Source organism: Hermetia illucens, chromosome 2 (genome assembly GCF_905115235.1).
Source record: "Hermetia illucens chromosome 2, iHerIll2.2.curated.20191125, whole genome shotgun sequence".
In the NCBI taxonomy this organism is placed as follows: domain Eukaryota; kingdom Metazoa; phylum Arthropoda; class Insecta; order Diptera; family Stratiomyidae; genus Hermetia; species Hermetia illucens.
The window spans coordinates 154,915,950-154,943,144 of record NC_051850.1 but is presented as its reverse complement, the minus strand read 5'-3'; the positions used below and the strand labels follow the sequence as shown (position 1 = coordinate 154,943,144).

Genomic DNA, 27,195 nt, shown 5'->3' with positions numbered 1-27,195 from the left:
GGGGTTCGGCTTCTTGCATCCAGGATCAGCATATCTAGGATTCATTCGAATTCCGCCATCCGCACGCTTGGTGGAGCATAGCAACTGTGTACGTAGATGCAGCTATTTTAGTCCTGACTAATCCCACTTATGGAAAAACCATCACTTCTTGAATGGCTTGATTTCCACATGCCCATATTGCTGCCTCGCCATTTACACCTGTAGCTCAGGCGCCACTCTTATTGTTGCGATAAGACTCACTGATTATGACAGGTTCGATTGCCTTTTCATGGATGGTCTGCGAGAGACGGTTTTGCGCTGCCTCGCAGTGGTTGAGGTTGATTTGTATTAACTTCATTTCTTTACTGCATCCAAGGCTCTCCCTTTTTACCCCTCCCACTCCCTGAACATATGACCTTTTTCCCATCTTTTTGACATGTTACAGTCAAACATTTCCCTGTTACGTGGTCAAATTCAAGGCATTTAAAGCAGCGCCTGAAGGACACCTGCTTCCTAAGTCGGCAATCGACGCAACTTATTTTTAATTTAGCAGCTGCCAGCATTTTGAACTCTGCTTCAGTTGGTAAGCTTATAGTTGCCATTTGCGTGCCTCCGTATATTTTCCTTAGCCCTCTGATTGCGGAATCTTGCAAACCAAGTGGTCCGAACTACTTCTCTGAGGTGTCGCGGACATCGTCCTGGCTCGTGAATTCATCAATATCCTTACATTATATCATAATCTCCTGCTTTTTGGCCTGTACTTGTGCCTGTTCCCGTAGGCACTTCTCCACCTTGCCGAGCCATTTTGCGCTACTTCTTCAGATTCATCATTAAATCTCCTTTTTGAGAGCGTTTGATCTGGCTGTCGCTTCCTCCAGGGTCCATCAGCTCCAGATTGGATTTGACCTTCTTGAGGATATCCGCATAAGTCGTATCACCTTTTCTGAAGATGATAATCAATTCGGTCCGTAATCTTCTTTTACGTGTGGTATTTTTCTTTCCGCCAACCTTGGTCCATGCTTCCTTAGTTCCTTTATGGGGATTTACCTCCCCAGGGTCGATTGAAGTCAGCACCGCTGTTTCCACGATCTTAGTCACTTTGTTTGCTTTCCCCTTTGCCGTGGAGAGACCTTTTTGCCTTGTTGGGTCCTGCGAGGATTCGAAAGAATCATTCGAGCCTCTTTACTCCTCTTTTCAAGCTCACCGCTCTTTGGATTTTGAGGGGGAATCACTTGTTTTGCCAGAAGGACGCTTGCTTTCTTCGAGGCATTTTGTTCGTCCTTGGCACTATAGTACAGTAGTGAATGGCTCGGACTATGTTTTTGATGGCCTGGTGGGCATTGTGTTTGTCCTTTATGAGTTCGGATATCTTTATCATTTCTCTTCCGAGTAGAGCAAAAGATGATTCGTCCGTATTCTGACATTGCTCCTCTGCTTGGTTTTCCAACTGGACACTTCCGTATTTATTAGCCTTCCGGGAGCTTGCCTTGTTTCCTTCTTCCACCTACGTTGACTTCGGAGAAGATCGCAGAATCATCGAGCTTCTCCTACATAAATAGATCAAACAGGAAGTCCTGCGGCATGTTCCGACCAGATGTAGTCACCCCACTATGGGCTGATGAATAACCAATTTTAAAGTATCTTTTCACAGCATCGATCTGTCTGTCTGTCTGCTTGTCAAACCCGATTTACTCGAAAAATATTATTAACAAGGTTATGATGAACAGAAAACCTTTTTACCCAAAGCGCGAACTTTCGATGTTGGGAGTTGTTTAGAAATAAAGTCGAATTTGAAGATTTTATGGAAAATAAGATAAGATTTTCACCAAACTTGGTAAGATCATGCTCTACATTATAGCCTACAACACTGCAAAATTTCTTGGTGCTAGGATAACTCAAGGGGGGGGGGGGGGGGTTCCAGCCAATTATAAAAAATATGGAAATATACTATTATTAACTTTATTGGAACAGATATCGGTATGGAAGGTATGTCGGAGCGCAGGCACCATGTAGTGGCAGCAGATTTTTGGGTTTATGAGATGGCACCCTTAAAGAAGTGATCACTTTCAACCCCCCGCACTCCCCACCTTTCTAACAAATGTCAAAACTAAGACCGGTTTTGGAAAATACTTCGAGACCTTTAATTAATTTAATAAAAGGATGTAACTCACTGTATGTGTGAGCGTTCACAATTTCCACCTTTCTATCAAATTTGGTGTCAATCGCTATAACCGTTTCCGAAAAAAATGCGTGTAACGGACAGACAAACAGACAGACGGCGAGCAAGCGACCGTCCGCATAAGTCGGCCAATGGTAGCGATAGAATGTAAAGATCTTGACGAGGTCACTACCAAGGAAGAAATTTGTGCAGCGCTCAAACACCAACTGAAACTGGAGGACATGCAGGAGACGGGTATGAAGAGCCTAAGGGGAGCGTATGGTGCAACACAGACAGCGACCCTGACTATGTCTATGATCTCAGCTACAAAAGCACTGTCTGCGAGTAAAATCCGCATCGGTTGGGTCGTGTGTAGGCTACGTGAGGAAATTCCACTAGAAAGTGTTTTAAATAGCTCGGATTCGGACATATGGCGAAGGATTGCACTAGCACCATTGATAGATCCAAACTGTGTCGAAGATGTGACGAAGAAAATCATTTGACGAAGGACAGCAGTAAAAACCCTCATTGCCTTCTATGCAGGGAAACCAAAAACCACGATTCTAACCACATAACGGGTAGCACCAGGTGTCCAGCCCACAGGATAAATTTAAGTACACTACGTAAATGAGAGTCATTCAGCTGAATCTAAATTACTGCCAAGCCGCCCAGGACCTCTCTAGTATAGAAAGTATATGAAGAGGAAATCGATGTTGCGATTGTCTACGAGCAATACAAAAGCCTCCATCACGGTGCCTGGGACACGCGGTGTGGGCTTGCGGCAATCGAGCCTTACAGTAAGCAATGAAGCACTGCGAACACGATTTCGTAAGGGTACAGGTCGATGACCTCTACATATACAGCTGTTATGCCGCCTCAAGTATGTGAATACCAGAGTATTGCAACATGCTAGATAGACTGGCGAAAGACGCCAAAGATCGCAACCCCAAAATTATTGCTGGTGACTTCAACGCTTGGGCAATTGAGTGGGGAAGCCAGCAAACAAATGAGAGGGGAAGAATCCTATTCGAGGTTTTCTCTTGCCTAAACGTCATCCTGGCAAACATCGGAAGCGTAAACACTTTTAGACGTGGAGAGCTAGGCTCCGTTGTAGATCTTACTTTTGTAAGTGATTCATTGGTCAAGCATTTACACTGGCGTGTTAGCGAAGAATACACGCACAGCGACCATCAGGCGATATATATTACTATTGAAAAAGGACCCAGAACAATAAATCCTCACCTGAAGAAACGAGAAACAGATTGGTCATCAAGAGCACTTGATGAGGATACATTTCTCAAGGTATTGCATTGGAACACCGAGTTTACTGGAACAGCCATTGAAAAAGCATCGCAACTGTCCCAACAGATATACCGAGCATGTGAAGCTTCCATGCCAAGACGTGCACACTCTCGGAAGCGTAACCCTAACTATTGGTGGAACGCAGAAATAGCGAAGTGTCGTGCGGAATGCTTAAAGGCCAGAAGGCGGAGTTAACGCCGAAGAAACATGCCAGAGTATGAGCAACGGTATCTCGAATATAAACAGGCACGAAAAAAGTTGCAATGGGCCATTACGAAAAGTAAAAATATATGCTTTAAGCGACTCTGTGATGAGGCAGACTCAGATTCATGGGGAGCAGCGTACAAGTCCGTTATGTCAGCAATAAAGGGTAAAAGGTCCCCTCATATTATGTACCCTAGATTATTGTGGGAGATAGTTTCGACATTGTTCCCCAACATCCGGAAACAATCTTCCCAATGATACCAATGAGCGCCGAAGACATACCTCCAGTAACCATAGACTAAGTCTTGGAAGCAGCGAAAAGGGTCTGGGAAGGCGCTGAAAATGGCAATGAGAATGGCACCAAGTATGTTTGCACAGGTATTTACAGACTGCCTAAAAGAAGGGTCCTTCCCTGCAGAGTGGAAAATACAAAAGCTTGTATTGATCCCGAACACAGGTAAGCCGATAGGTGAACCAACATCCTACAGACCTATCTGTCTTCTGAATACAATAGGCAAGGTCCTCGAGCGGGCAATCTATAACCGGTCATATCCATTAATTGATAGTGGAGGTTATTTATCGAATAGGCAGTTTGGCTTCCGGAAGGCTCGGTCGGCGGTTGATGCTACCAAACTGATTTTTGAACTAGCCAGGAAAGCCTACGACGAAGGAAAATACTGTGCGCTGGTGACTCTTGACATCAAGAACGCGCTCAATTCTGCCAGATGGAACCATATCATCGAAGCGCTCATCGCGGCACAAACACCAAAATACATATTAAATATAATCTTCGATTACTTCCGACAGCGGAAGCTACTTTATGATACGGACGAAGGGTCAAAGATGTATGTAATAATGGCAGGAGTTCCGCAGGGGTCTGTTTTGGGCTCTCTGCTGTGAAACTTAATGTATAATGGCGTTTTACGGCTTCCAGTAGCTAAACAAGCCGTTGTCGTCGGATTCGCAGATGACGTTAGAGTGGTCATAACATCCAACCACCCCGACGAAGTACAGATATATGCGAATGAGACTATACCGACGATCAAGTCTTGGCTTAAAGACCGCGGGCTGGAGCTTGCCAAACACAAGACGGAGTTAGTGCTCTTTACAAAGCGGCGGAAACAGAAAACTGTTAAAATTTGCATCGGGGCGCATGCTATTAGCTCTCAGCCATCCCTAAAATACATGGGAGTAATATTCGACTCCAAGCTGAACTTTAAACCCCACCTAAAGCTTACTGGGTAGAAAGCGGCGACAATCAGCTCAACACTGGCAAGGATGCTCCCAAATGTAGGCGGCCCGAAGTACAGTCGGCGATTACTCTTATCGCCAGTCGTCAGCTCTGTACTTTTATACGCGGCACCAGTATGGGCGTCGGCGATAAAAAACGGAGAAAATCGTAGACAGTTCCAAGCTACATATCGATTAAGCGTTCTCCGAACATGTTGCATAGCCAGGGTAGAATTCGGTATCCCGACGAAATTAATAAGACTGACTAGGCTGACCCTCAAGACCATGCGACATCAACAACGGTCTACGACAAGGGGATGCTCTATAATGCGTCCTCTTTAACCTGGCCCTCCAGAAAGTGATCCGTGATGCTAAGGTAAATCCAAGAGGTACGATCTTCTTCAAGTCCACCCTACTACTGGCCTATGCTGACAATATCGACATCATGAGAAGAACCACCCGAGACGTACAAACTGCCTTCATCCAGATCGAGCAGGCGGATATCGGCTCGAGATCTTGGGCTGCACATCAATGAAGACAAGACAAAATATATGGTGGCAACGTCAGCATCGAAGACGAATCAACCAACAACATCAAACCGCACTGGCCAAACACGAAGAAGAATAAGGATAGGAGAATACAACTTTGAGACCGTTGACAATTTCTTCTATCTAGGGTCGAAAATCATAACCGATAACCGGAAAGTTGGGTTCTTAGCAAGAAAAATTGCAAACTCTTGGCCGCGTTCGAGAGAAGAATCCTCCGAAGAATTGTTGGCCCCCTACATGAGGATGGACGATTCCGTAGCCTACACAATAACGAAATCTATGAGCGATACCATGACCGTCCGGTTGTGGATAAAATCCGGCTCAATAGGTTACGGTGGGCGGGCCACTTAATCCGTATGGATGAGGATGATCCCACCCGGAAAGTCTATAAGGGCAATATCAATGGTAGAAAAAGAAGACGAGGTAGACCCTGCCTAAGATGAAGCGGTGGCGTAGGTCAGGACGCCAGACAGCTTTTAGGGATATCGAATTGGTGGACCTCGGCACAAAACCGGGATATCTGGAGCTTCTTATTAAGGCAGGCCTAGACCGGATACCGGTTATTGCGTCGTTGATGATGATGAACATGTTGCGCCTAGAGATTCTAACCGATGAGGCAAGTCGTCTGTACGAAAATCAGGAAGCAAGCCTAAACAAGCAAAGTGAGCGTTTGCGGTCACTGGCTGCATGGCAAACAACATGGGACCAGGCGGAGAATGGTCGGTGCACATAAGCATGTGGACTAGGCGGAACCACGGTGACAACCAGCAACTAAAAGCAGCAGAAGTATAGCGGAGACATAAAAAGGAAGCTACTGCAATTAACGCCACGCAAAGCGGTAGCAGCTCGTTTAGAGTGAACAGCTAAGATCAGAACAGCCCCGCGAAGCAACACCGGAACGGTGGTCCCGCGGGAAGAGTGCGGAGAAAATGTGGGAGGTTTTAGTCGGTAAAAGTCCGACATGCGTGTCCTAGATTCCAGATGGTTATCCATGATGGATTTCCCCCGCCCAAAAAAAAAGACAGACAGGCAGACGGACAGACAGAAACCGATTTTAATAAGGTTTTGTGTTACAGGAGGAAGTGGATATCTAAATGGATCTTTCAGGCGAAGCTTGATCTAGCCGGAAGAAAAACAAATAATGGCTACAAATCTAGCGGACATTGCACTTTTATGTGAAATGAGGCAGACACTTTCTCTCCTATTGATGCGATCCTTCATCATATGGGTGGGGATTCAGGCCTCCCCTAATTAACAAAAGTAAAAGGAAAGAATTATAATCTTTCAGGCTTTTATTATGAAACAACTAAAGAAATATCAAAAGGGAATTATTGAGCTAGATTAATTGAAGAAACATTTCTGTCATTAATTAACTGGTCAGCAGCAAATAGTGCAGATATAACGTCCTTGAAATTCAGAATCAGTTTCGGTCATCACGCGTCATCGACGATGACGACATCAATAAGTAACGAACCTTAGTATCTGACCTATCCCAGACACATCCCCAATATATCCCAACTAATGAACTTAGTTTCCTCCGCAAACCTTGTTATATCTATTCAATCATAGAACTTCCATCAAATTCTTCATGTTCACTATCGATTCACCACATCGCCACATTAAAGGAAATTTCAATGTGTACCGAAGCAGATACATCGTATCCAATATTTCTCCTTGTCAGATGCTTATTACCATCATCCCCTACTTTCCGTCTACATCTCAAATCGGTTTTCCAGCAAAATGCTTTCGTCTCCGGTAGGCTATTGGGGACGTGATATAACATCTTAAATTTGATGAAATTTAGTTCCATGTAGTCTGCAGGATATTGCCTCATGTTTACTGAACAAACTGAAGAACATAAACGATAGGTATGCGCTGCTCCTGGTAAAGTTTCTGTCACTGATGGATATTGTCATTTTTAATAATGTCGAAAGATTAAAGGACCTACATCTATTTCCATCTTTCCCCAGGTGGTATGGGAAGTGAGGACAGAATCGTTGTCATAAGCAGATAAGATGAAATTTTGTGTAATGTTCGTTGCTGGGTGGAGGGGGGAGGAGGTGATGGGAGTTGGAGGAGTTACTTGAAGTTGTGGCAGTTGAATGCAAAAGGAGGAGGTTATTGCAGTGATGGATAGCATTCGAAGTGCAAACGCACAAATTAACTAATAGTGCTTCGAGTTTTAAGGGGTGGTGCTCCGCCTTCGTACGATAAATATTTATCCTTCCGCTGTTCCCTCACCTCGTATTCCGCCATAACCTCTAATCAGAAGATAGAAACATTCTCATCCAGTCATTGTATATGAATCTACATCCTCAAGTGATTCCATTAGACTAAGAAATGAGAAATTGTTGCTGACACTAAGTAAATTCAGCTCTATCTGATTATGCAATGAGTAATGGTTACTGCCTGAAGGCACCCGCGGAGTGGAGCGAAATATTTCTGAGGATGTGACGACGAATTTGAATATGTACAAAGAGCGAATAAGATTATGCTAAATTGCTGCTCCAAATGTGGGTCACTTTGGTGACAATAGATGTTGACTCGGAACATCCAGACTACATGCTGACTCCCTCAATTATTATTACTTTCGTATAATTTACATATTTTAAGCTTCATAAGGCAGACATTTGTCGGGGTGGATTATGGTTAGGCAACACGTATGCCGGCATGTTTAATGTGGACATTTGTTGAAAATAGATACAGTTTGTTCGCTTGATTAAGACTTAGCAAAGGATTAGTGGCTTTGATTTATGATCAGCGTTTTCATATTACACAAAATCGTTCCAGATATTCTCTGTTCAAAGGAGTTCACTATTTTCGATATTTCATTCGTCCTCTTTGAGTTCTACCCAATTATTTTGAATAGTCACGCTAAGCAAACATAAATTTCGCTCCTTACCTACCACTTCCCTGAGTATCTCATTCATCATCATCGAATATTTGTGCTTCTCATGCAATTCCATTCGATTTTATGTGCATTACCTTATCTATTCGAAATGTATGTATATCTAGGAATATGTGAGTGTACTGAATTGGATCACAGAAATATACGAGAGAGTCCTTGAATTGGAATAAATTTGTTACGTTTAGTGGCGCGAATAATATTATCTTTTCATTTTCGGATCGTACTTACTTGATATAGGGTTGATGCAGAGCCACTAGACTGGCATGAATTCCTAGGCTAATTGCTGCCAAATGAAAATAGTCAAAGAGCACAGGTAAATGATAGTGAAGTCCTCGTCCTGGATGGAAATTCAACTGTAAAATTCGCGATGATGCTAGAGATAGACTTTGACCTGGCTGCTCGGCAAACCAAAGTTCTAAATTTAATGAGAATTCGGCACGCTCAATTGACTCCTTTAAGTGACGACTATCCACTGGAATAAATGAAAATTAAGATGAAAGTTAGTTAATTTTATAAAAGTACTCGAGAGTAGTTCAAAGAAGTACTTAAGGTTTACAAAGAGAAATCTTATGGTCACGGTTGAATGATTGAACGAGGGACGACGGCCCTTTTAATTCCAAGGAAAGTAAATGTCCTCCCTTCAGCTTCATGGACTGTCCCCGATATCCATAGCAACATGACATGATGTTTCCGACCGTCGATGATAAAGTTAGACTAGTCATTTAAATCCATAATCTTTTCCCGTCGAGATCATAATAGAAAAGCATCTCAGACCTGAAGTGGGAATACTTCTGATTGTCATAGATACAGAATTTCCTGTAATCGTAGTTTTCTTTGGAAGGGAATGAAATCTTTCATTATTGGCGGAAAATTTCAATTCGAAGAAAGAATATTCCGAGAATAATTGGGAAACATCTAGACGTTTCATAAAGTAAGAGGGTGAAAATTTTCAAATAAAACATTGTTGCAAACAAATTGTAATTATCTCTAGAACAAGTATGAGTTTTTCTTTTGAAGCAGGGAGATATGTTTCGCCACTTTCTTCAGGTCTCGTATAATTTCTAGGTATTTAGTAAAGTAAGTAAAGACTCCTGAGGACAACCCTCTTCACTTTATCTGCGAGTAAAGTGTCATTCTCTGCTGCTTTGAAATATATGGTTGCCGTTAGCGCCTATGTGGGCTATAGCGTGGTAACCACATTCCTCCTCCACTGTTCCAGACTACGTATTTCTAGGGCGACCCACTCTTCTCCTATCCGGAATATTGGCCTAATCTGCAAAGGACTTCTCATCTTTCCTGAATGTGTGACTTGTGGATGTGGATGGATGCTACTTCCGCCTTCTCAACAACCATGTCGACGGGTATCTGGTCTGCACGCCGTTAATCAATGGATCAAAGTTTTGAGTTCCGTGTACTATTCCAGTAGCATAGGGATGTGGTGCTCACCAAGCCGGGTAAGCGGTACATCAACCGAGATACTTGGCTTTGGAATGATGATGTTGAAATGAAGGTCCGTGAAAAGAAACGCCTGTACCACAAATTTCTCGACGATAAAACGCCTGCTAATTGGCAAATTTATAAGAATGCCAACCGGGAAGCAAAGAAAGCGGTCGCTGTCACCCGAGCGAACCATTTCAAAAATCTTTACGATAAACTGGACACTCGGGATGGCAAGAGAGATCTATACCGACTTGCTAAAAGCCGTGATGAACGCACACAGGATATCGAACACTTCTGTTGTGTTAATGACAAGAACGGTACTTTGCTTACTGATCGTCGAGCCGCGACGGATAGATGGCGAGAATACTTCGAGCAGATTTCAACTGAAGAATTTGCTCATCCTCCACTTCCACAATCATTGCCGACGTTTGGAGCAGTTCCACCAGTCAGCGCAACTGAAGTCGAGGAGGCAATAAAACAAATGAAATCGGGGAAAGCAACAGGACCTGACGACATCGCATCTGAGCTCTGGAAAGCAAAGAGCTGGGACCCAACACCGTGGCTGAGTGAATTCTTTAACCGGGTTATTCTGGAAGGAAGAACACCATCTGACTGGCAAGAAAGTACCACTGTTCCAATATGGAAAAAGAAAGGTAGCCCAGCAGAATGTTCAAATTACCGTCCGATCCGGTTACTTTCCCATACCATGAAGATTTTTGAACGCATTCTTGACAACCGTATTCGCGAAATCGTTGAAATAACCGTGAATCAAGCCGGATTTGTCAAGAACTGCGGAACTACTGACGCAATACACGCTGCGCGGTTACTCATGGAGAAACACCGTGAGAAGCATCGCCCTCTTTACATTGCATTTCTGGATCTAGAGAAAGCGTTTGACCGTGTACCACACGAACTCATCTGGTATGCTTTACGACAACACTTCGTGCCAGAAGAACTCGTGCGCTGGGTTCAATTGCTCTACCACGATTCGAAAAGTAAAGTTCGAAGTATGGCGGGTGTATCAAAACCCCTTCGTGTCTCTGTTGGAGTTCATCAAGGAAGTGCCCTCTCACCACTCCTCTTTGTCCTTGTTATGGACACCGTCACACGGGATATCCAACGTCCAGCGCCCTACACACTGCTTTATGCAGATGATGTTTTCCTAGCATCTGATAGCAAAAATGATCTCGAGCAACTTGTTCAAAAATGGAATGATCGCCTCATACAACACGGTCTCAGATTGAATTTAAACAAAACTGAATTTTTGACGACCGATCCCCATGAAACAGGCACAATCACTGTCAGCGGCAGTGATCTGCCCAGATCTGATCGATTTAAATACCTCGGGTCAACGCTATCAGCCAATGGAGAGCTGCGTTATGAAATTGCTTCACGCATTAACGCAACCTGGATGAAGTGGCGTTCCACAACTGGTGTCCTTTGTGATCGACGTATCAACGAACGTCTCAAATCTAAAATTTACCGCAATGTTGTCCGTCCAGTCGCTCTCTATGGTTCTGAGTGTTGGCCGACCATAAAAGACAATGAACGGCGTCTCGCGGTAATGGAGACGAAGATGCTACGTTGGACTAGTGGCGTCACACGTTTAGATCACATCCGAAATGAGGATATCCGCGATCGTTATGGGGTTGCACCGATCGTGGAAAAGTTGCGAGAGAGGCGTCTTCGATGGTATGGTCACGCAATTCGTGCAAACGAGAATTCACTTGCAAAGATTGGTCTGACCATCGAAGTCGATGGTAAACGACCAAAAGGCAGACCTAAGCAACGGTGGCTTGATACGCTGGATGGGGATTTGAAAGCCTCGAAATTGCACCCAGATCAGGCATTCGATAGAGCCAAATGGCGAAGCCGATCACGACGAGCCGACCCCGCTTGTGAACGGGACAAAGGCTGAAGAAAAAAGAAGTGGTGCTCTGCCAGATTTTTCCAAATTCAGAGCCGTTTGGTTGAAGTTTGCGAGTCGGTGAGAAAGCAAGCAGATGTCATCAGGGTAGTCGAGGTGTTTGAGGAAAGATGTCATGGCCGATTGAACACTTCCACGTCCTCCTACAACGAAGCCACTTTGAACTTGAAATTTGTCTGAAATTTCACCTGGTTGCAGAATAGACTAATGCAGAATATAGCTGTCTGGGAGCCAACCTATCTTCCTCTGGGGTTGATATGTGGCTCTCTAACAACCAAGTCTCTCGTCTAGCAATACCATTAGTGGGCGGTGATAATCAAACTCTGTACGAGTTGACCCTAATAGTAACAAAACCCTACCGATCTATACTGAGGATTTTGAAAATGGCGACCCCCAATCCAATGCGTTATGTGAACTGTGCCCCCTAGTTTGCAATCGGGGGTAACTGACTATATTCGAACGAAGTGTCACTAATACCTGGTCGCCTCAGTGAGTAAACTTGACCTTACTGTGCTATGGGGGACTAAGACCCAGCGGAAATTCTAACTCCCATAGTCGTGGTAACCAATAAATAACCAATAAAAAGCAGAGAAAACCCCGTACCGCACACAAACTGTACATTCAAGCGAAGGCATATTTCCGCAATACTGAGAGCCAGGTGACTACACCTGAGAAGAGAGAAGTTGGAAAGTCAAACAGCGGAGCAAAGGTCAACACTGGCCTACTGCGAAGACTGACTTGTTCAAAAATAGGCACCAGCAAAAGTACGTCTGAGGTGAGGATATTAAACGGCAACAAGGAGACAGGCCTTAGTGGTGAAAGTGCTAAATGGTATCTGCGCTATCTGAAGGAAAGCCTGAAATTCGAAGCGGACCTTAAGACGGCTCAGGAAAGGCCTAAACTTTCAGCATCGGAGTTAAGAAAGCGGGGGGGGGGGGGGGATGTAGCGGAGATTAGCCTACAAGAGGGTAACCCTCCCAAGAAACCTAAACCCGAGCCCAAGAGGGGGAAATCCCACAGAGGCCAGGGGTCAAGGTAGGTGACTAGCACTCGATTGGTGCTACTACTAAAAGTATTATATTTCAGGAGCAAATACTCAAATTATTGATGACCTCATCGTCATGGAGATGTGTGAGGTGTGGAACTCGAAGTTCGTGTTCATCGGCATATGCTTTCAACCAGGTTTTATATTGGTCGATTGCGCGACAGAGGACACGGCGGATGGCTTAAGGCTATAGCCCCTAAGAGATTAGATAGATTAGATTAGATTAGATTAGAGATCTGCTATTTATAGTTAAGTCTAAAATTGATAGACCAGTAGCTTACTCCAAACTACAATTTTATTTTATTGTGTATATATATATAATATTTCGGGAGCAACTTACTCCCTTCATCAGTACAAAGCTACTCTATAGCCCCTAGATTGCCTGGCTGGAATGGAGTGAAGTTGTCGACATATGCGGAAGATGATATATCAGGGGCACACATGGTGACAATGTACTTTACCAAAGCCGCATTGATTGAGACGCGGAAGTTTCTCCGCCTCCTTATCAATCTAAACAAGAATTTTTAGACGCGATCAAAGAGGAGGGTAAAGACAAACTCCTCATGGGCGGGGTAAATGACCAATTCTTTGGGGCAATTAAACAAAGCAACTGCCTCAATTATTACAGATTTGGCACCATACCTGTGCATGTGCAGAGGGAGAAACAAAGGAAAGATATTTCGGATTACAATTCGAGTGGACGGCCTATTGAGATTCCAGAAGGAATCACGAAGGTCATAGAGTCTGAAAGCCCAGGACGAAGCAGGGAAGTGGGCCTGTTACACACCGAACGGCCGATATAGACCTTTTAAGACCCAAATTGGACAGTGCAAGCAAGTGCCATGTCAGAGAAGGAGGTTGCTACTTCGACATTGAAGAGAAGTTCTAAGCAATAATGGAGAAAATGGTAACATTAAAATAGCTCAAGTAAACCTCCACCGTGCCAAAGCTGCATCTACAATAATTGAAACAGTAATTTCAAATGATAACATTGGAATAATGCTGGCTCAAGAGCCCTGGGTGGTACCAGAGTTTCTAACTGGAGACCCTGCGGCTGTTCCACTCTAAGTGGAAGCCAGCGGAAGAGCACAAGAAACAGTCATGGCATCAGGATATTTCCTAGGACGCAACATGCAGATCCTATCGGAAATAGTCGGTAAACTGACGAAGTTCCATGAAAGGAGGGTGCAATCACTTCTCCATTGCCGAGAGGTACTAGATATATCTCTAGGAAACACTTTGATGAACAATTTGAGCGCTTAGGATGGATCCTCCACGTGGGATCACATAATAATCAGATTCGACATTGAAGGTAACACGAAAGTAGACAGAAAAATAAGAAACTGTGATGGAAAATTGCAATAGAGTGGTTATCAACCCATATGAGGCCAGCTGTTCGGCTGAAAAAGTTAATCGATTAACAGACGTACGGAATAGGAACCTGCCCAGAATAAGAACGGAGGTCCAAAAACTCTCAACTGGGTGAATCGAAACGGCGACTAGCAGGGAAATAAAAGCGCACTCACGGTATATAGCAACGCAATCATCGAAGCAAAATAAAGTGTATCAGGGAATTCTGCGAAGGGATCGAACGAACCATAGAAGCATCCAAGCTATGCAAATTTATAGCCAAAGACAGGGCGATATCTTCCGTCTATCTGAAGAAGGAAGATGGAACATTTATCGAGAATAAGATGGACAGGGTACTTTTGCTTCTTAGAACTCATTTCCCGTGATCGTTCCTAACGGTGGAAGGTAACAGCTACGGTGAACAGTGGGAACTTCTAAAGCACTGACATCAGGAGGAGTAGATGGCATTTTCCCAGCACTACTCCAGAGAGGCCTAGAAATCATGGTGGTAAGGGGCAGTATAGCCTTGAGATATATATCTAGGACATGGTCTTCATTCCGAAAGCGGGTAATAAGATCCCTTTCACCCTAAGTTGTCCAGACTAATCTACCTGACATCGTTCGTACTTAAAACGGTGGAGAAGGCTGTGGACAACTATATTGAAGTTAAGGTTCTAATGCCCAATCCTCTACATCCACGTCAACACGCTTACCGAATAGGACGGCCAACCAAAACTGCACTGCGTCAACTGACAGATGTAGGACGGGATGCCATAGAAACATAAGAAATAAGATTAAGCGCGTTTTTGAACATTCAAGGAGCGTTCGGTAATACATCCTACACATCTATGAGATTCCTTGATACCCATGGGTGTGGGAAACACCCTGGTCTTTTGGATAGGTAGAATGGTAGATTAGGTAAATCGAAATACCGACAGGTTCAAATTCTATTATCATGAACACTACTCAAGGTTTTTTACACTTTAACGTGGAATACGGTAGTTGGTACAGGTTCAGGCTTACGCTGATGACATTATTTTAATCCGTGGAGGGGAATATGAAGATACCCTATGTGACTGAGTCCAAACTGGACTACGAATTACTAACAACTGGTGCAGGAAGGCACAGCTGCGCATAATGGTTAAGCACGCAGTACATTTCGAAATATACGTCATAGATAGATGTGTCTCCTTCAAACTCGAAAATAACTAAAAGGGCAGAAAATTGCTGTTTTAGCCGGCAACCAAGTGCCTGTTAAGGCATTTAGGTCCAATCATGTTAATTTCAAATTGGTGTGAGAATTCCTTAAAAATCGAATCACGCTTAACTCGTTCAATACGGTTTGGATACCTTGGGTTTTACGTCACATGACCTTAAAGGGCAATGAAGCAGCGGACGAGCTGGCCAGGAAAGGAATACGAACACCGATACATGGACCAGAGGCCTTCTGTGGAGCTGGAAATAGGATCATGGCTGCGACGGTGAAAAGCGAAGGGGAATGGGCTAAGGAACTGTACTGGACCAACTTACCAAGAATGGAGTAATCCAGAATGCTCAATGGGATCATCGTGGAAATACTCACTACTGACTGTAGGCTAAATTGTCACCTGGGGAAGCTGGGGATGTCCACGGACATTGTCTGCAGATTTTGTGAGGAGAGTGACGAAACTTCCACACATGTGCGAAATAGATTGGAGCACCTGGGAAACTACTTAATGCCAGATGCCAGGCTGAAGCACTTGGAACTAGGTAACACATTAAAGTTCCTGACGGTTAAAGGTTTCAACGATGTACTATAGTTAATAGGTACACTAAAATTAGTAAGGGGGCATAATAGGACCCAATGTGACCTACCTATTATTTTTACCATGATGAAGCACGTGGTATTTTGCACCATCATTTGTGGCTTTGATAATCGCTAGTAGTTTGTCATTACGCTTCTTCTGGGTCGAGCAGTCCACATACACTTTCTATACGTTGTCCAAACCCTTCTCGAAATCGATGAAAAGCAGGCGGAGTAGTGTTTGGTAATGTGCCTTTTTGTATAATCGCAGGATGCTTCTCTCATCAATGCATGGTATATTCATCCGCTTACTTTGAGAAAGCCCTCAGTATCGATCCAAGGTGTAAGGTTTGGATTGCCGAAGTTGATATAACTCTGCGCAAAGGTGGATTGTTGTTCCAGTTGGATACTTGAAGACTTGTCTACAGGCCAATACGACTGTCGATTCCATCCAACGATATTTTGAGACATCATCCCATTCATTTCTTTCCACTACTTGGCTTATAAATTTGACTAATAGAACTGCGCCATAGTTTCAAACATGATATGGATTGTGTTTTGATGGGGGCTACTTTTGACTCCGATGATATTAACCGCACAATCATTGAGGGGAGGGGGGAGTAATTATTTGGATGGTTGGAAGTGGAATGGGAGGTGATTCCGTGAAATGAGCCAGTTCTAGATAATCTCATTTTCTGACGGACCATCCCAAAGATGTTTTGTCAATCAAAGTTTTTGGATCATGGCCTTACCAATAATTATGTAATGCTTTAACCGGCCAATTATGTCACACCATCACGTAGATTTACCTAATATAGGACGTGTCTAATTTGTTCCTTGTTGGCTGTAATCCGGAGTGTCATCAAAGCCTTGATGTTTTTATGTCTAGAAAGTTGCACTTCACAATCTTTTATTGGAACGCCCTTCATTAGCTAACGATGATTTGGTGCTACACTTGCGTAGTATATGTAGATGCTGAGCACTCTGGTTCTAGGTGCGAGAGGCAGGTAGCCGAAAATCGTAGCAGGCAACTGGATAACGAATGTGATTTGATGATCGTGAATGTTTGGATCTGGTGGTCAAAGGGTAGTATAGGTCCCGGGGCGAAACGTGGATTGGTACCCACGATGGAGCATAAAACCTGGGAAATGCCTGCTGAACCAACACCAACAGCTCTACTACCAAACCCTATCTCCACCTCCACGTGGTGACCGCTGGGAGCTCTTTCTTGACGAAAAAGCTGCAGACGGAGAAGGATGAAGGCGAGTCTCCCGCGCCTAAAAACGGGACAAATTGTACCAACTGGTCCTCCAGGTTGGGGGTTGGGTAGGGCTGACAACCCTACACGGAAAACAACCTGTTACGAAGCCACAACAGGAGCCTCGGATAGGACGGATTTTAAAACGACGGACCCGGCAACGACAAAGGAACAACGATTTGCGCATTTTCTCATGGAACGTGCGCTCCCTGTACAGAGATGAAGCTGATAAGCAGCTAGCCGATACCCTGTTTCAATATAGGGCTGATGTAACAGCGTTGCAAGAGATGCGATGGACAGGGACCGGTTTCCTGGAGAAGAGCCACTACACCATATATTATAGCGGCCATCCAGTAAACCATGTGCTCGGAGTAGGTTTCTTAGTCAGCCAAAAAATGAAACCTGCTGTTATCGGCTTTGAAAGTATAAGCGAACGGCTATGCACTCTGCGCTTGCGAGGCAAGTTTAGAAATATAAGCCTCATAAACGTTCACGCCCCTACAGAGGAGACTGCAGAGTCGGAGAAGGATACCTTCTACGAGGCAGTAGAACGAACCCTCGAAGCCTGTCCCAGATATGATATCAAAATCATACTTGGGGATTTTAACAGCCAAGTAGGGAAGGAGCCCGTATTCAGGCGATACGTTGGCTCCCATAGCTTACACGAAAATACAAATGATAACGGACTGCGGACTATTCAATTAGCAGGGTCACACGAAATGATTGTTGGAAGTACCTGGTTTGCGCGGAAAGCGGTCCACAAACATACGTGGGCCCCTCCAGACGGGACCACTTTCAACCAAATTGACCACGTGTTGATCGAACGCCGCCACCTCTCAGCCTTGATGAAAGTCAGAACATATAGGGGGGCCAATATAGACTCGGATCACTATCTCGTTGGCATGGTGCTCCGAGCTCGAATAACAATACCACCTAGAATCCCCTCTGACAATCAGGTGAGAGTGAACACTGAAGCCATCCACAACACAACCCTCCGCGACACCTATAAGAGGGAAATGGATGCCGCAATAACCGCAGTGAACAGAGGACCTGGAGATGAAGCATCACCAAATGATCTTCTCAACCACCTGAAGAACGTTATCTTGGATACGGCCACAAACATACTTGGTTCCAGCCGCAAAAGGAGTCGGAACGGCTGGTTTGACGATGAATGTAAGTTAGCAACGGAACGGAACGGAAGAATGCCGCATACCGAGTAATGTTGCATTCTCAAAGAACACGGGCACGCGCAGAGACTTATCACGAACTCCGTCGAGCGGAGAAGCGACTTCACAGACGGAAAAAGGAAGCCTGGGAGAACCAACAAGTCTGTGAACTAGAAAAGTACAGGGAGCAACCGCATCAGGCGCGGAAGTTTTACCAACAAGTCAGCAGGATGAAACCTTATACACCTCGATGCTCATCCTGCCGAGACAAAGAGGGAAATCTGATTTCCGACAGAATGGGCATATTAGAGCGGTGGGTTGAGTACTTCGATGAGCTACTGAACAACCAGAACATCGGCGAGTTGGAGGTCCCGCCAACTGAAGACGACGGACAAATACTGCCACCACCAAGTTTAGGAGAAACAGTCCGTGCAATTCATCGGCTAAAAAATCAGAAGTCGCCAGGAGCCGATGGAATTACAGCCGAATTGGTTAAATATGGAGGCGACCAGTTACACCAAGTGGTTCATCAACTTGTGCTCAAGGTATGGGACAGCGAATCAATGCCTGACGATTGGCAACGAGGCATAATCTGTCTCATACATAAAAAGGGAGATATCACACAGTGCAGCAATTATAGAGGTATTACGTTGCTGAGTACCATCTATAAGATATTCTCCACTATCTTGCTAGGCCGGATAGCCCCATACGCCCAAAACATCATTGGCCCATACTAAAGAAGCTTCACTCCAGGCAAATCAGCAACAGATCAGATTTTCTCTCTGCGGCAAGCGATGGAAAAACTGTTGGAATATGGACAACAGTTGCACCATCTGTTCATCGACTTTAAAGCCGCCTATGATAGCATAGCCAGGGTAAAACTGTACACGGCCATGAGAGAATTTGGTATCCCGACGAAATTAATAAGACTGATTAGGCTGACCCTGACCAATGTGTGAGGCCAGATAAAAGCAACAGGATCACTCTCAAGACCATTCGACATCAACAACGGTCTACGACAAGGGGATGCGCTATCATGCGTCCTCTTTAACCTGGCCCCCGAGAAAGTGATCCGTGATGCCGAGGTAAATGCAGGAGGTACGATCCTCTTCAAGTCCACCCAACTACTGGCCTATGCTGACGATATCGACATCATGGGAAGAACCACCCGAGACGTACAAATTGCCTTCATCCAGATCGAGCAGGCGGCGCGAGATCTTGGGCTGCACATCAATTAAGGCAAGACAAAATATATGGTGGCAACGTCACCACCGAAGACGAATCAACCAACAACATCAAACCGCACTGGTCAAACACAACCACGAAGAAGAATAAGGATAGGAGCCCGTTGAGACCGTTGACAATTTCTCCTATCTAGGGTCGAAAATCACAACCGATAACAACTACGATGATGAAATCCGCGCACGGATGTTGTCAGCCAACAGAGCCTATTTCAGCTTACAAAGACTGTTCCGCTCGAAACGTCTCACCATAGGGTCAAAGCTCTTACTGTACAAGACTATGATCTTGCCAGTCCTCATGTATTCCTCGGAAACTTGGGTTCTTAGCAAGAAAAATTGCGAACTCTTGGCCGCGTTCGAGAGAAGAATCCTCCGAAGAATTTTTGGCCCCCTACATGAGGATGGACCATTCCGTAGCCTACACAATGACGAAATCTATGAGCGATACCATGACCGTTCGGTTGTGGATAAAATCCGGCTCAATAGGTTACGGTGGGCGGGTCACTTAATCCGTATGGATGAGGATGATCCCACCCGGAAAGTCTATAAGGGCAATATCTATGGTAGAAGAAAAAGAAGACGAGGCAGACCCTGCCTAAGATGGAGCGATGGCGTAGGTCAGGACACCAGACCGCTTTTAGGGATATCGAATTGGTGGACCTCGGCGCAAAACCGGGATGTCTGGAGTTCCTTATTAAGGCAGGCCTAGACCGGATACCGGTTGTTGCGCCGTTGATGATGATGATGATGCTTTTGAAAAGGTCCTAGGAGGGAAATCAATGGGTAGATCCTATTAAATGATAGGATGTTAATTCTCTCCAAGTTTGGCGATTCCTTTGGGAAACTATCGCTAACAAATGTTAATGGGGTTCTGGTCGAAAGGAGTTTTTATTTTTCCGTAACGTAGAATAATTGAGTGCCATATTTCCTCAAGGATTTTGTGCTGTTTCCCAATTCGTTATATGCTATGAGATGTTGGTTTTCGCAGTTGACCCAAATTTCCTTCCGTCCTTTTAGCAGTTGGTCATGAGTCCTTGGGGCTCCGCCACTATTCTTTACCAAAAGAAAAGGAGTCAGTAGTGTGTTCACTCGTGTCTACTTGCTAATCCGGCGTGAAGGACTAATATTCCGGCATGAAGAACTAATATTCCCGCGTAAACTTGGAGAATCGGGAACGTGTTGCTGCCTCACAAGACAATTGGAAGAACAGGCTTGGATTTCCAGACTGAACCAATAATTGACTTATTTATATATTTGCAAATACCTGGAAAAGTTAGCTTCAATATACGCAAGAAAAGGGGGATCCAGGAATAGATAAATGCCAGCAAAAGAAAGAAGCGAGACTGAAAGAATGTCCGTTCGTTTGATAAATAGAAGAACCCTGACGCGGACAGGTGAATAAGATTAATAAAAATCAATCTCAGCTGTTGCCAGGCGGCTAAGGATCCATTTTTGCAGACCACTCGAAGGTCGAACTGTATTGGCAGAGGTATTCAATGGCGCAGTGCGTGTATATAAGCAACAGGCTGTATAAGAAATCATGGTGTTTCTAAGAGCTGTGTAACGGTCAAAAACCAATATGCCTGCATTTGCAACTTCAACGCTTCCCCTAATGTAATATAGGTACGACTTAAAAAAGTTTACACACTTTCTTGCCGAGACCTATCACCTGAAGCATGTCGACAACCCTATAACCAACCAATATTTTAAGATGTTCCCTACTTCTAGGTGTTTCAGTCTGCCATCCGCTATTAAGTATTTTCCAAGGTGGCTTAGCCTACTTTGCACAAATGTTGGACATTGTTTCACAACATGTGTGGAGGTTTCGTCCCTTTCCTCACAGAATCTGCAGATAGAGTCCACAGATATCCTTAGCATCCCCAGGTGCTAATTTAGCCTCCAATGACCAGTGAATGTTCCTACCTTGATACCGAGGCTTTTTAAAGGAGATTTGAGTTCATATTCCCCGTGTGTATCCACGACTGTTTTGATACTGGTAAGTTGGTCGAGTAGGTGTAGTTCCCTCAATTACTCCTCTTTCTTATTTATTGAGATGGCTATGAAACCCTTTTCGGATTCCACAAAAGTGCCGCACTACGGAGCAGAACTCTTTGCCTTATGACTTAATATGGCCTGGAACCATAATCAGCATATTAAGACATTCCCATGCTAGTTTAGAGTTAACCTGGTTGGAACTAAACGTCTTAATAGTTCACGGACTAGCGTCAGAATAGCAATGTTCTGTATCCTATTGTTCCTTTGCAGGGTGAAGGTGGTACTCTTACCCATGGCAGATATTTTCATTTGAAAGATGCTAGTGTGTTTTCCAATTGGTTCAAAATATGTTTTCGTTGAACCAGTGACCTCTGCATTAGCTCTCTCTGTTGTAAGGAACCCGTCAGTGTATCAGATAATCAGTTATTGGCTTGAGTGATACGTGACTGCCACGCTCTGCCAGTTTCATTTGTTGTTCGTGGTCATAAGTATTTTGTGGTATCAATAATTTGGGATGCTGCCTAGTAACAATGTCAATTTTTCATCAATTTAGATAGCTTTCTACTTCACTGATAACCCCGGGCATTGTGAATATTACCCTCCTTTTTTGTATCTGTATGTAAAGGTAGTCAAGTCAATCCCAGAAGGACTTCCAGGGATGCTGTTGCTCCTGTGATACATAGATAAGCCAATCCTTGTGTTTGTGTATTTCCTGGCTGTTGTGTTGAGTTCGGTTCTATCTGAAGATTGCGCACTTGCAGTAATAGTAATCGGTGCTATATGCGGTTCCTGTTTGGATGGGAGCAGTGACTAGCATTGTAGACCACAGAAAGCATATCTAATCGTGCTTAAAGTGTAGAGTGCATTTAGCATAACATGAAGTGAGGCAGTGAAGCTTCGTGATACCTCTCTTTAGAGATGTTCTAGTAAAGGAAGTGCAATATTTTTACCGAAGAAGGATAGTAAATCCACCCGAAGTGACTGCGGACTTTTAAAAAATTACTCGGAAGGAGTCGAACTGAAGGTGACGGTATCGCCTTTATGTATGGCGTTTCAGTATAGTGCGTAGAACGGAACGGTAGTGGGGTCGCTTGACTGATAGTCATTACTTCAAGGTTGAGCATCTTTCTTTGCCCACTGAGCCGGCGTTTGCTAGTAGGGCAGAGAACTGCAGCTGCAACCTCAACCTAACTCAGGTTCAGCATTCTCTTTTTTTGGGATTCTTAGTTCGTTTCTTATAAAAAGATATTTTCGGCCTGAGTTTATTCTTCGGTAAGTTAAACGAGCATAAGTAGATATGTACTTAATATATTATTTGCTTTTCGAATTGGAGGAAAAATTTATTTCTAATTGATTCTTCTTCCATTTGTGGTTACATAATTTGATAGTTCAGCCTTTCTAATTTAGTTGATTATTTAGACATATTGAAACAAGTCAATATATTTTCCTGAGATGATGGTGCCAGTGATCATTTGTTTAAATATCCGGAAATTCACAAATTAGGATGCAATTTTCTATAAAAAGAAGCTTTTCTAACTCGAGTGTCACATTCAGAAGAGTGGTCTATCAGCAAATCGACGAGTGAGGAAATTTCAAATCAGGTATGTCTCAAGTCGAGAGAATATCTCCAATTCTTCCTAAGGAAAGGAGAATTGCATAGTATAAGCTGAAACTGCATTGAATAAAATAATTTCGAAATTTCAGGTGAAATGAGGACCTTATTTTTACTTTTGTCATTATTGTGGGTGGTATATGCGGCAGAAAAGTGCTATGGCGGCGGTGGTGGTGGTGGTGGTGGCGGCGGAGTTTCAGCACCTAGTGCAACGAGTACGGGTGCGGGTACGGGCACGGGTACAGGTGGAACAGTTGCAGCGTCGGCACCGAGCGGTGGTATGGAACCAGGGGCCGTTGGAGGTAATGGTCAAGGACGTCGTCAAAGTGGAGGGGGACGAGGTGGTCGAGGTGGACGTGGAGGGCGGGGTGGACAAGGAAGACAGTCTGGGCGAGGTGGACAACGTCAGCGAGGGGGTCGAAGGCAAGGTCGACGGGCGGGTAATAATCGTCGTGGAAGACAAAACGGTCGCGCAAGAAATTCAAGGAATCGTCGTGGATAGATACGTCAGTTCCGGTTTAATAACGGCTGCTTCGAAATGAAATTTCTCAGAAAAATAAAATTTTATTAAGTTGACTCAAAATGTTTCAATATTAGATAAAATGAGTATATTTACGCAGTTGGCTAGATAGAAAGATAGATTATAGAGGTGCGAAAAACATCACTCATATGACATCAACATTCATTACCCTAACCTTGCATATGATGTACATCATCAACATCAAATATTAACACTCGGCAGCCCATAGTACCAAATATTACTTATTACTAGAATAATTTGGTTTGAATTAATTACATTCATAACGTAAAGTAACGGCGGCGCCAAATAAGTATCAATGAAGAATGATTGGGCCTTTCCATGCAAGAGAAATTAAAAAAAGAAAAGATATAACATGTAGATAGGATAACATTTTCTCACGCAAAAAAATGGTGGCCAAGGGTAGTATAGGTCCCTGGGCGCAACGTGCTTTGGTACCCACGATGGAGCATAAAACCTGGGAAACACCTGCTGAATCAACATCAACAGCTCTACTACCAAAACCTATTTCCACCTTCACGTGGTGACCGCTGGGAGCTCTTTTTTATCGAAAAGCTGCAGACGGAGAAGGATGAAGGCGAGTCTCCCGCGCCTATAAACGGGACAAATTGTACCAACTGGTCCTCCAGGTTGGGGATTGGGTACGGCTGACAACCCTACACGGAAAACAACTTCTTACGAAGCCACAATAGGAGCCTTGAATTGGACGGATAACACAACGACGAACTCGGCAACGACAAAGGAATAACGATTTGCGCATTTCCTCATGGAACGTGCGCTTCCTGTACAGAGATGAAGCTGCTGAGCAGCTAGTCGATAGCCTGTTCCAATATAGAGCTGATGTAACAGCGTTACAGGAGATGCGTTGGACAGGGATCGGTTTTCTGGAGAAGAGTCACTACACCATATATTATAGTGGTTATCCAGTAAACCATGTGCTTGGTGTAGGTTTTTTAGTCAGCCAAAAAATGAAACCTGCTGTTATCGGCTTTGAAAACATAAGCGAACGGCTATGCACTCTGCGCTTGCGAGGCAAGTTTAGAAATATAAGCTTCATTAACGTTCGCGCCACTACAGAGGAGACTGCAGAGTCGGAGAAGGATACCTTCTACGAGGCAGTTGAGCGGACCTTCGAAGCCTGTCCCAAGTATGATATCAAAATCATACTTGGGGATTTTAACAGCCAAGTAGGGAAGGAGTCCGTATTCAGGCGATACGTTGGCTCCCATAGCTTACATCAAAATACAAACGGACTGCGGATTATTCAACTAGTAGTGTCACACTAAATGGTTGTTGGAAGTACCTGGTTTGCGCGGAAAGCGGTCCACAAACAAACGTGGGCCTCCACTCTCAACCAAATTGACCACGTGCTGATTGAACGCCGCCACCTCTCAGTCTTGATAAATGTCAGAACATATAGGGGGGCCAATATAGACTCGGACCACTATCTCGCTGGCATGGTGCTCCGAGCTCGAATAACAATACCACCTAGAATCCCCTCTGAAAATCAGGTGAGAGTGAACACTGAAGCTATCCACAACACAACCCTTCGCGACACCTATAAGAGGGAAAAGGATGCCGCAATAACGGCAGTTAACAGAGGACGTGGAGATGAAGCATCAACAAATGATCTTCGCAATCACCTGAAGAACGTTATCATGGATACGGCCACAAACATACTTGGCCCCAGGCGCAAAAGGAGTCGGAACGGCTGGTTTGACGATGAATAAAAGCTAGCAACGGAACGGAAGAATGCCGCATACCGGGTAATGTTGCATTCTCAAAGGACGCGGGGCACGCGTGGAGACTTATCACGAACTCCGTCGAGCGGAAAAGCGACTTCACAGACGGAAAAAAGAAGTCTGGGAGAACTAATAGGTCTGTGAACTGGAAAAGTACAGGGAGCAACCGCACCAGGCGTGCAACTTTTACCAACAAGTTAGCAGGATGAAGCCTTACACACCTCGATGTTCATCCTGCCGAAACAACCGAGACAAAGAGGGAAATCTGATTTCCGACAGAATGGACATACTGGAGCGATGGGTTGAGTACTTTGATGAACTACTGAATAACCAGAACATCGGCGATTTGGAGGTCCTGCCAACTAATGACGACCGACAATTCTGCCAGCACCAAGCATAGAATAAACAGTCCCCGCTATTCATCGGCTTAAAAATCATAAGTCGGGTGGAGCCGATGTAATTACAGCCGAATTGGTTAAATATGGAGGCAACCAATTACACCAAGTGGTTCATCAACTTATGCTCAAGGTATGGGACACCGAATCAATGTGTGACGACTGGAAAAGAAGCATTATCTGTCTCATACATAAAAAGGGAGATATCACAGAGTGCAGCAATTATGGAGGTATCACGTTACTAAGTACCATCTATAAGATATTCTCCGCTATCTTGCTAGGCCGGATAGCCCCATACGCTCCCCGCCCATGGGCTCATTGGCCCATACGAAAGAGGCTTCACTCCAGGCAAATCAGCAACAGATCAGATTTTCTCTCTACGGCAAGCGATGGAAAAACTGGTGGAATATGGACATCAGTTGCACCATCTTTTCATCGACTTTAAAGCCGCCTATGATAGCATAGCCAGGGTAAAACTGGACACGACCATGAGAGAATTCGGTATCCCAACGAAATAGATAAGATTGACTACCAATGTGCGAGGCCAGATAAAAACAGCAGGATGATTCTCAAGACGATTTGACATCAACAACGGTCTACGACAATGGGATGCCATATCATGCGCCCTCTTTAACCTGGCCTTCGAGAAAGTGATCCGTGATGCTGATGTAAATACAAGAGATACGATCCTCTTTAAGTCCACCCAACTACTGAACTATGCGGCCGATATCGACATCATGGGAAGAACCACCCGAGACGTACAAACTGTCATCATCCAGATCGAGCAGGCGGATATCGGCGCGAGATCTTTGGCTGCACATCAATGAATGCAAGAGAAAGTATGTGGTGGCAACGTCAACACTGAAAACCAACTAAACCAACAACATCAAGCCGCACTGGTCAAACGGGAAGAATAAAGACTGGTGACTACAACTTTGAGACCGTTGATAATTTCTCCTATCTAGGGTCGAAAATCACAACCGATAACAGCTACGATGATGAAATCCGCGCACGATTGTTGTTAGCCAACAGAGCCTATTTCAGCTTACAAAAACTGTTTCGCTCGAAACGTCTCACCATAGGGTCAAAACTCTTACTGTACAAGACAATGGTCTTGCCAGTCCTCATGTATTCCTCGGAGACGGGTTCTTAGTACGAAAAATTGCGAACTCTTGGTCGCGTTCGAGAGAAGAATCTTCCGAAGAATTTTTGGCCTCCTACATGAGATGACCGATTCCGTAGCTTACATAACGGCGAAACCTATGAGCGATACCATGACCGTCCGGTTGTGGATAAAATCCGGCTCAATAGGTTACGGTAGGCGGGTCACTTAATCCGTATGGATGAGGATGATCCCACCCGGAAAGCCTATAA

The 27,195-nt window shown here is 44.4% G+C and overlaps 2 protein-coding genes across 4 annotated transcripts in view; one reads left to right on the top strand and one right to left on the bottom strand.

Moving 5' to 3' along the window:
- LOC119649525 (protein FAM135B) overlaps window positions 1-27,195 on the bottom strand; it is a 184,849-nt gene that overhangs the window by 22,948 nt on the left and 134,706 nt on the right. For 2 of the 3 annotated variants that reach the window (XM_038051711.1, XM_038051709.1), the window contains exon 4: window positions 8,558-8,801. In XM_038051711.1, the coding sequence (XP_037907639.1) occupies window positions 8,558-8,801 (244 nt within the window). Of the gene's footprint in view, window positions 1-8,553; window positions 8,802-27,195 lie in introns of those variants that run through there. The other variant, XM_038051712.1, reaches the window with a different exon arrangement.
- On the top strand, window positions 22,997-23,722 carry LOC119649527 (rRNA 2'-O-methyltransferase fibrillarin-like). Its single transcript, XM_038051714.1, has 2 exons — window positions 22,997-23,135; window positions 23,239-23,722. The coding sequence occupies exon 2, from the start codon at window positions 23,244-23,246 to the stop codon at window positions 23,646-23,648; it is 405 nt and encodes a 134-aa protein (XP_037907642.1). The 5' UTR covers window positions 22,997-23,135; window positions 23,239-23,243; the 3' UTR covers window positions 23,649-23,722.

Coding starts and splice junctions, on each gene's coding strand:
- LOC119649527 (XM_038051714.1), top strand. CDS start 23,244: ATGAGGACCTTATTTTTACTTTTGTCATTATTGTGGGTGGTATATGCG.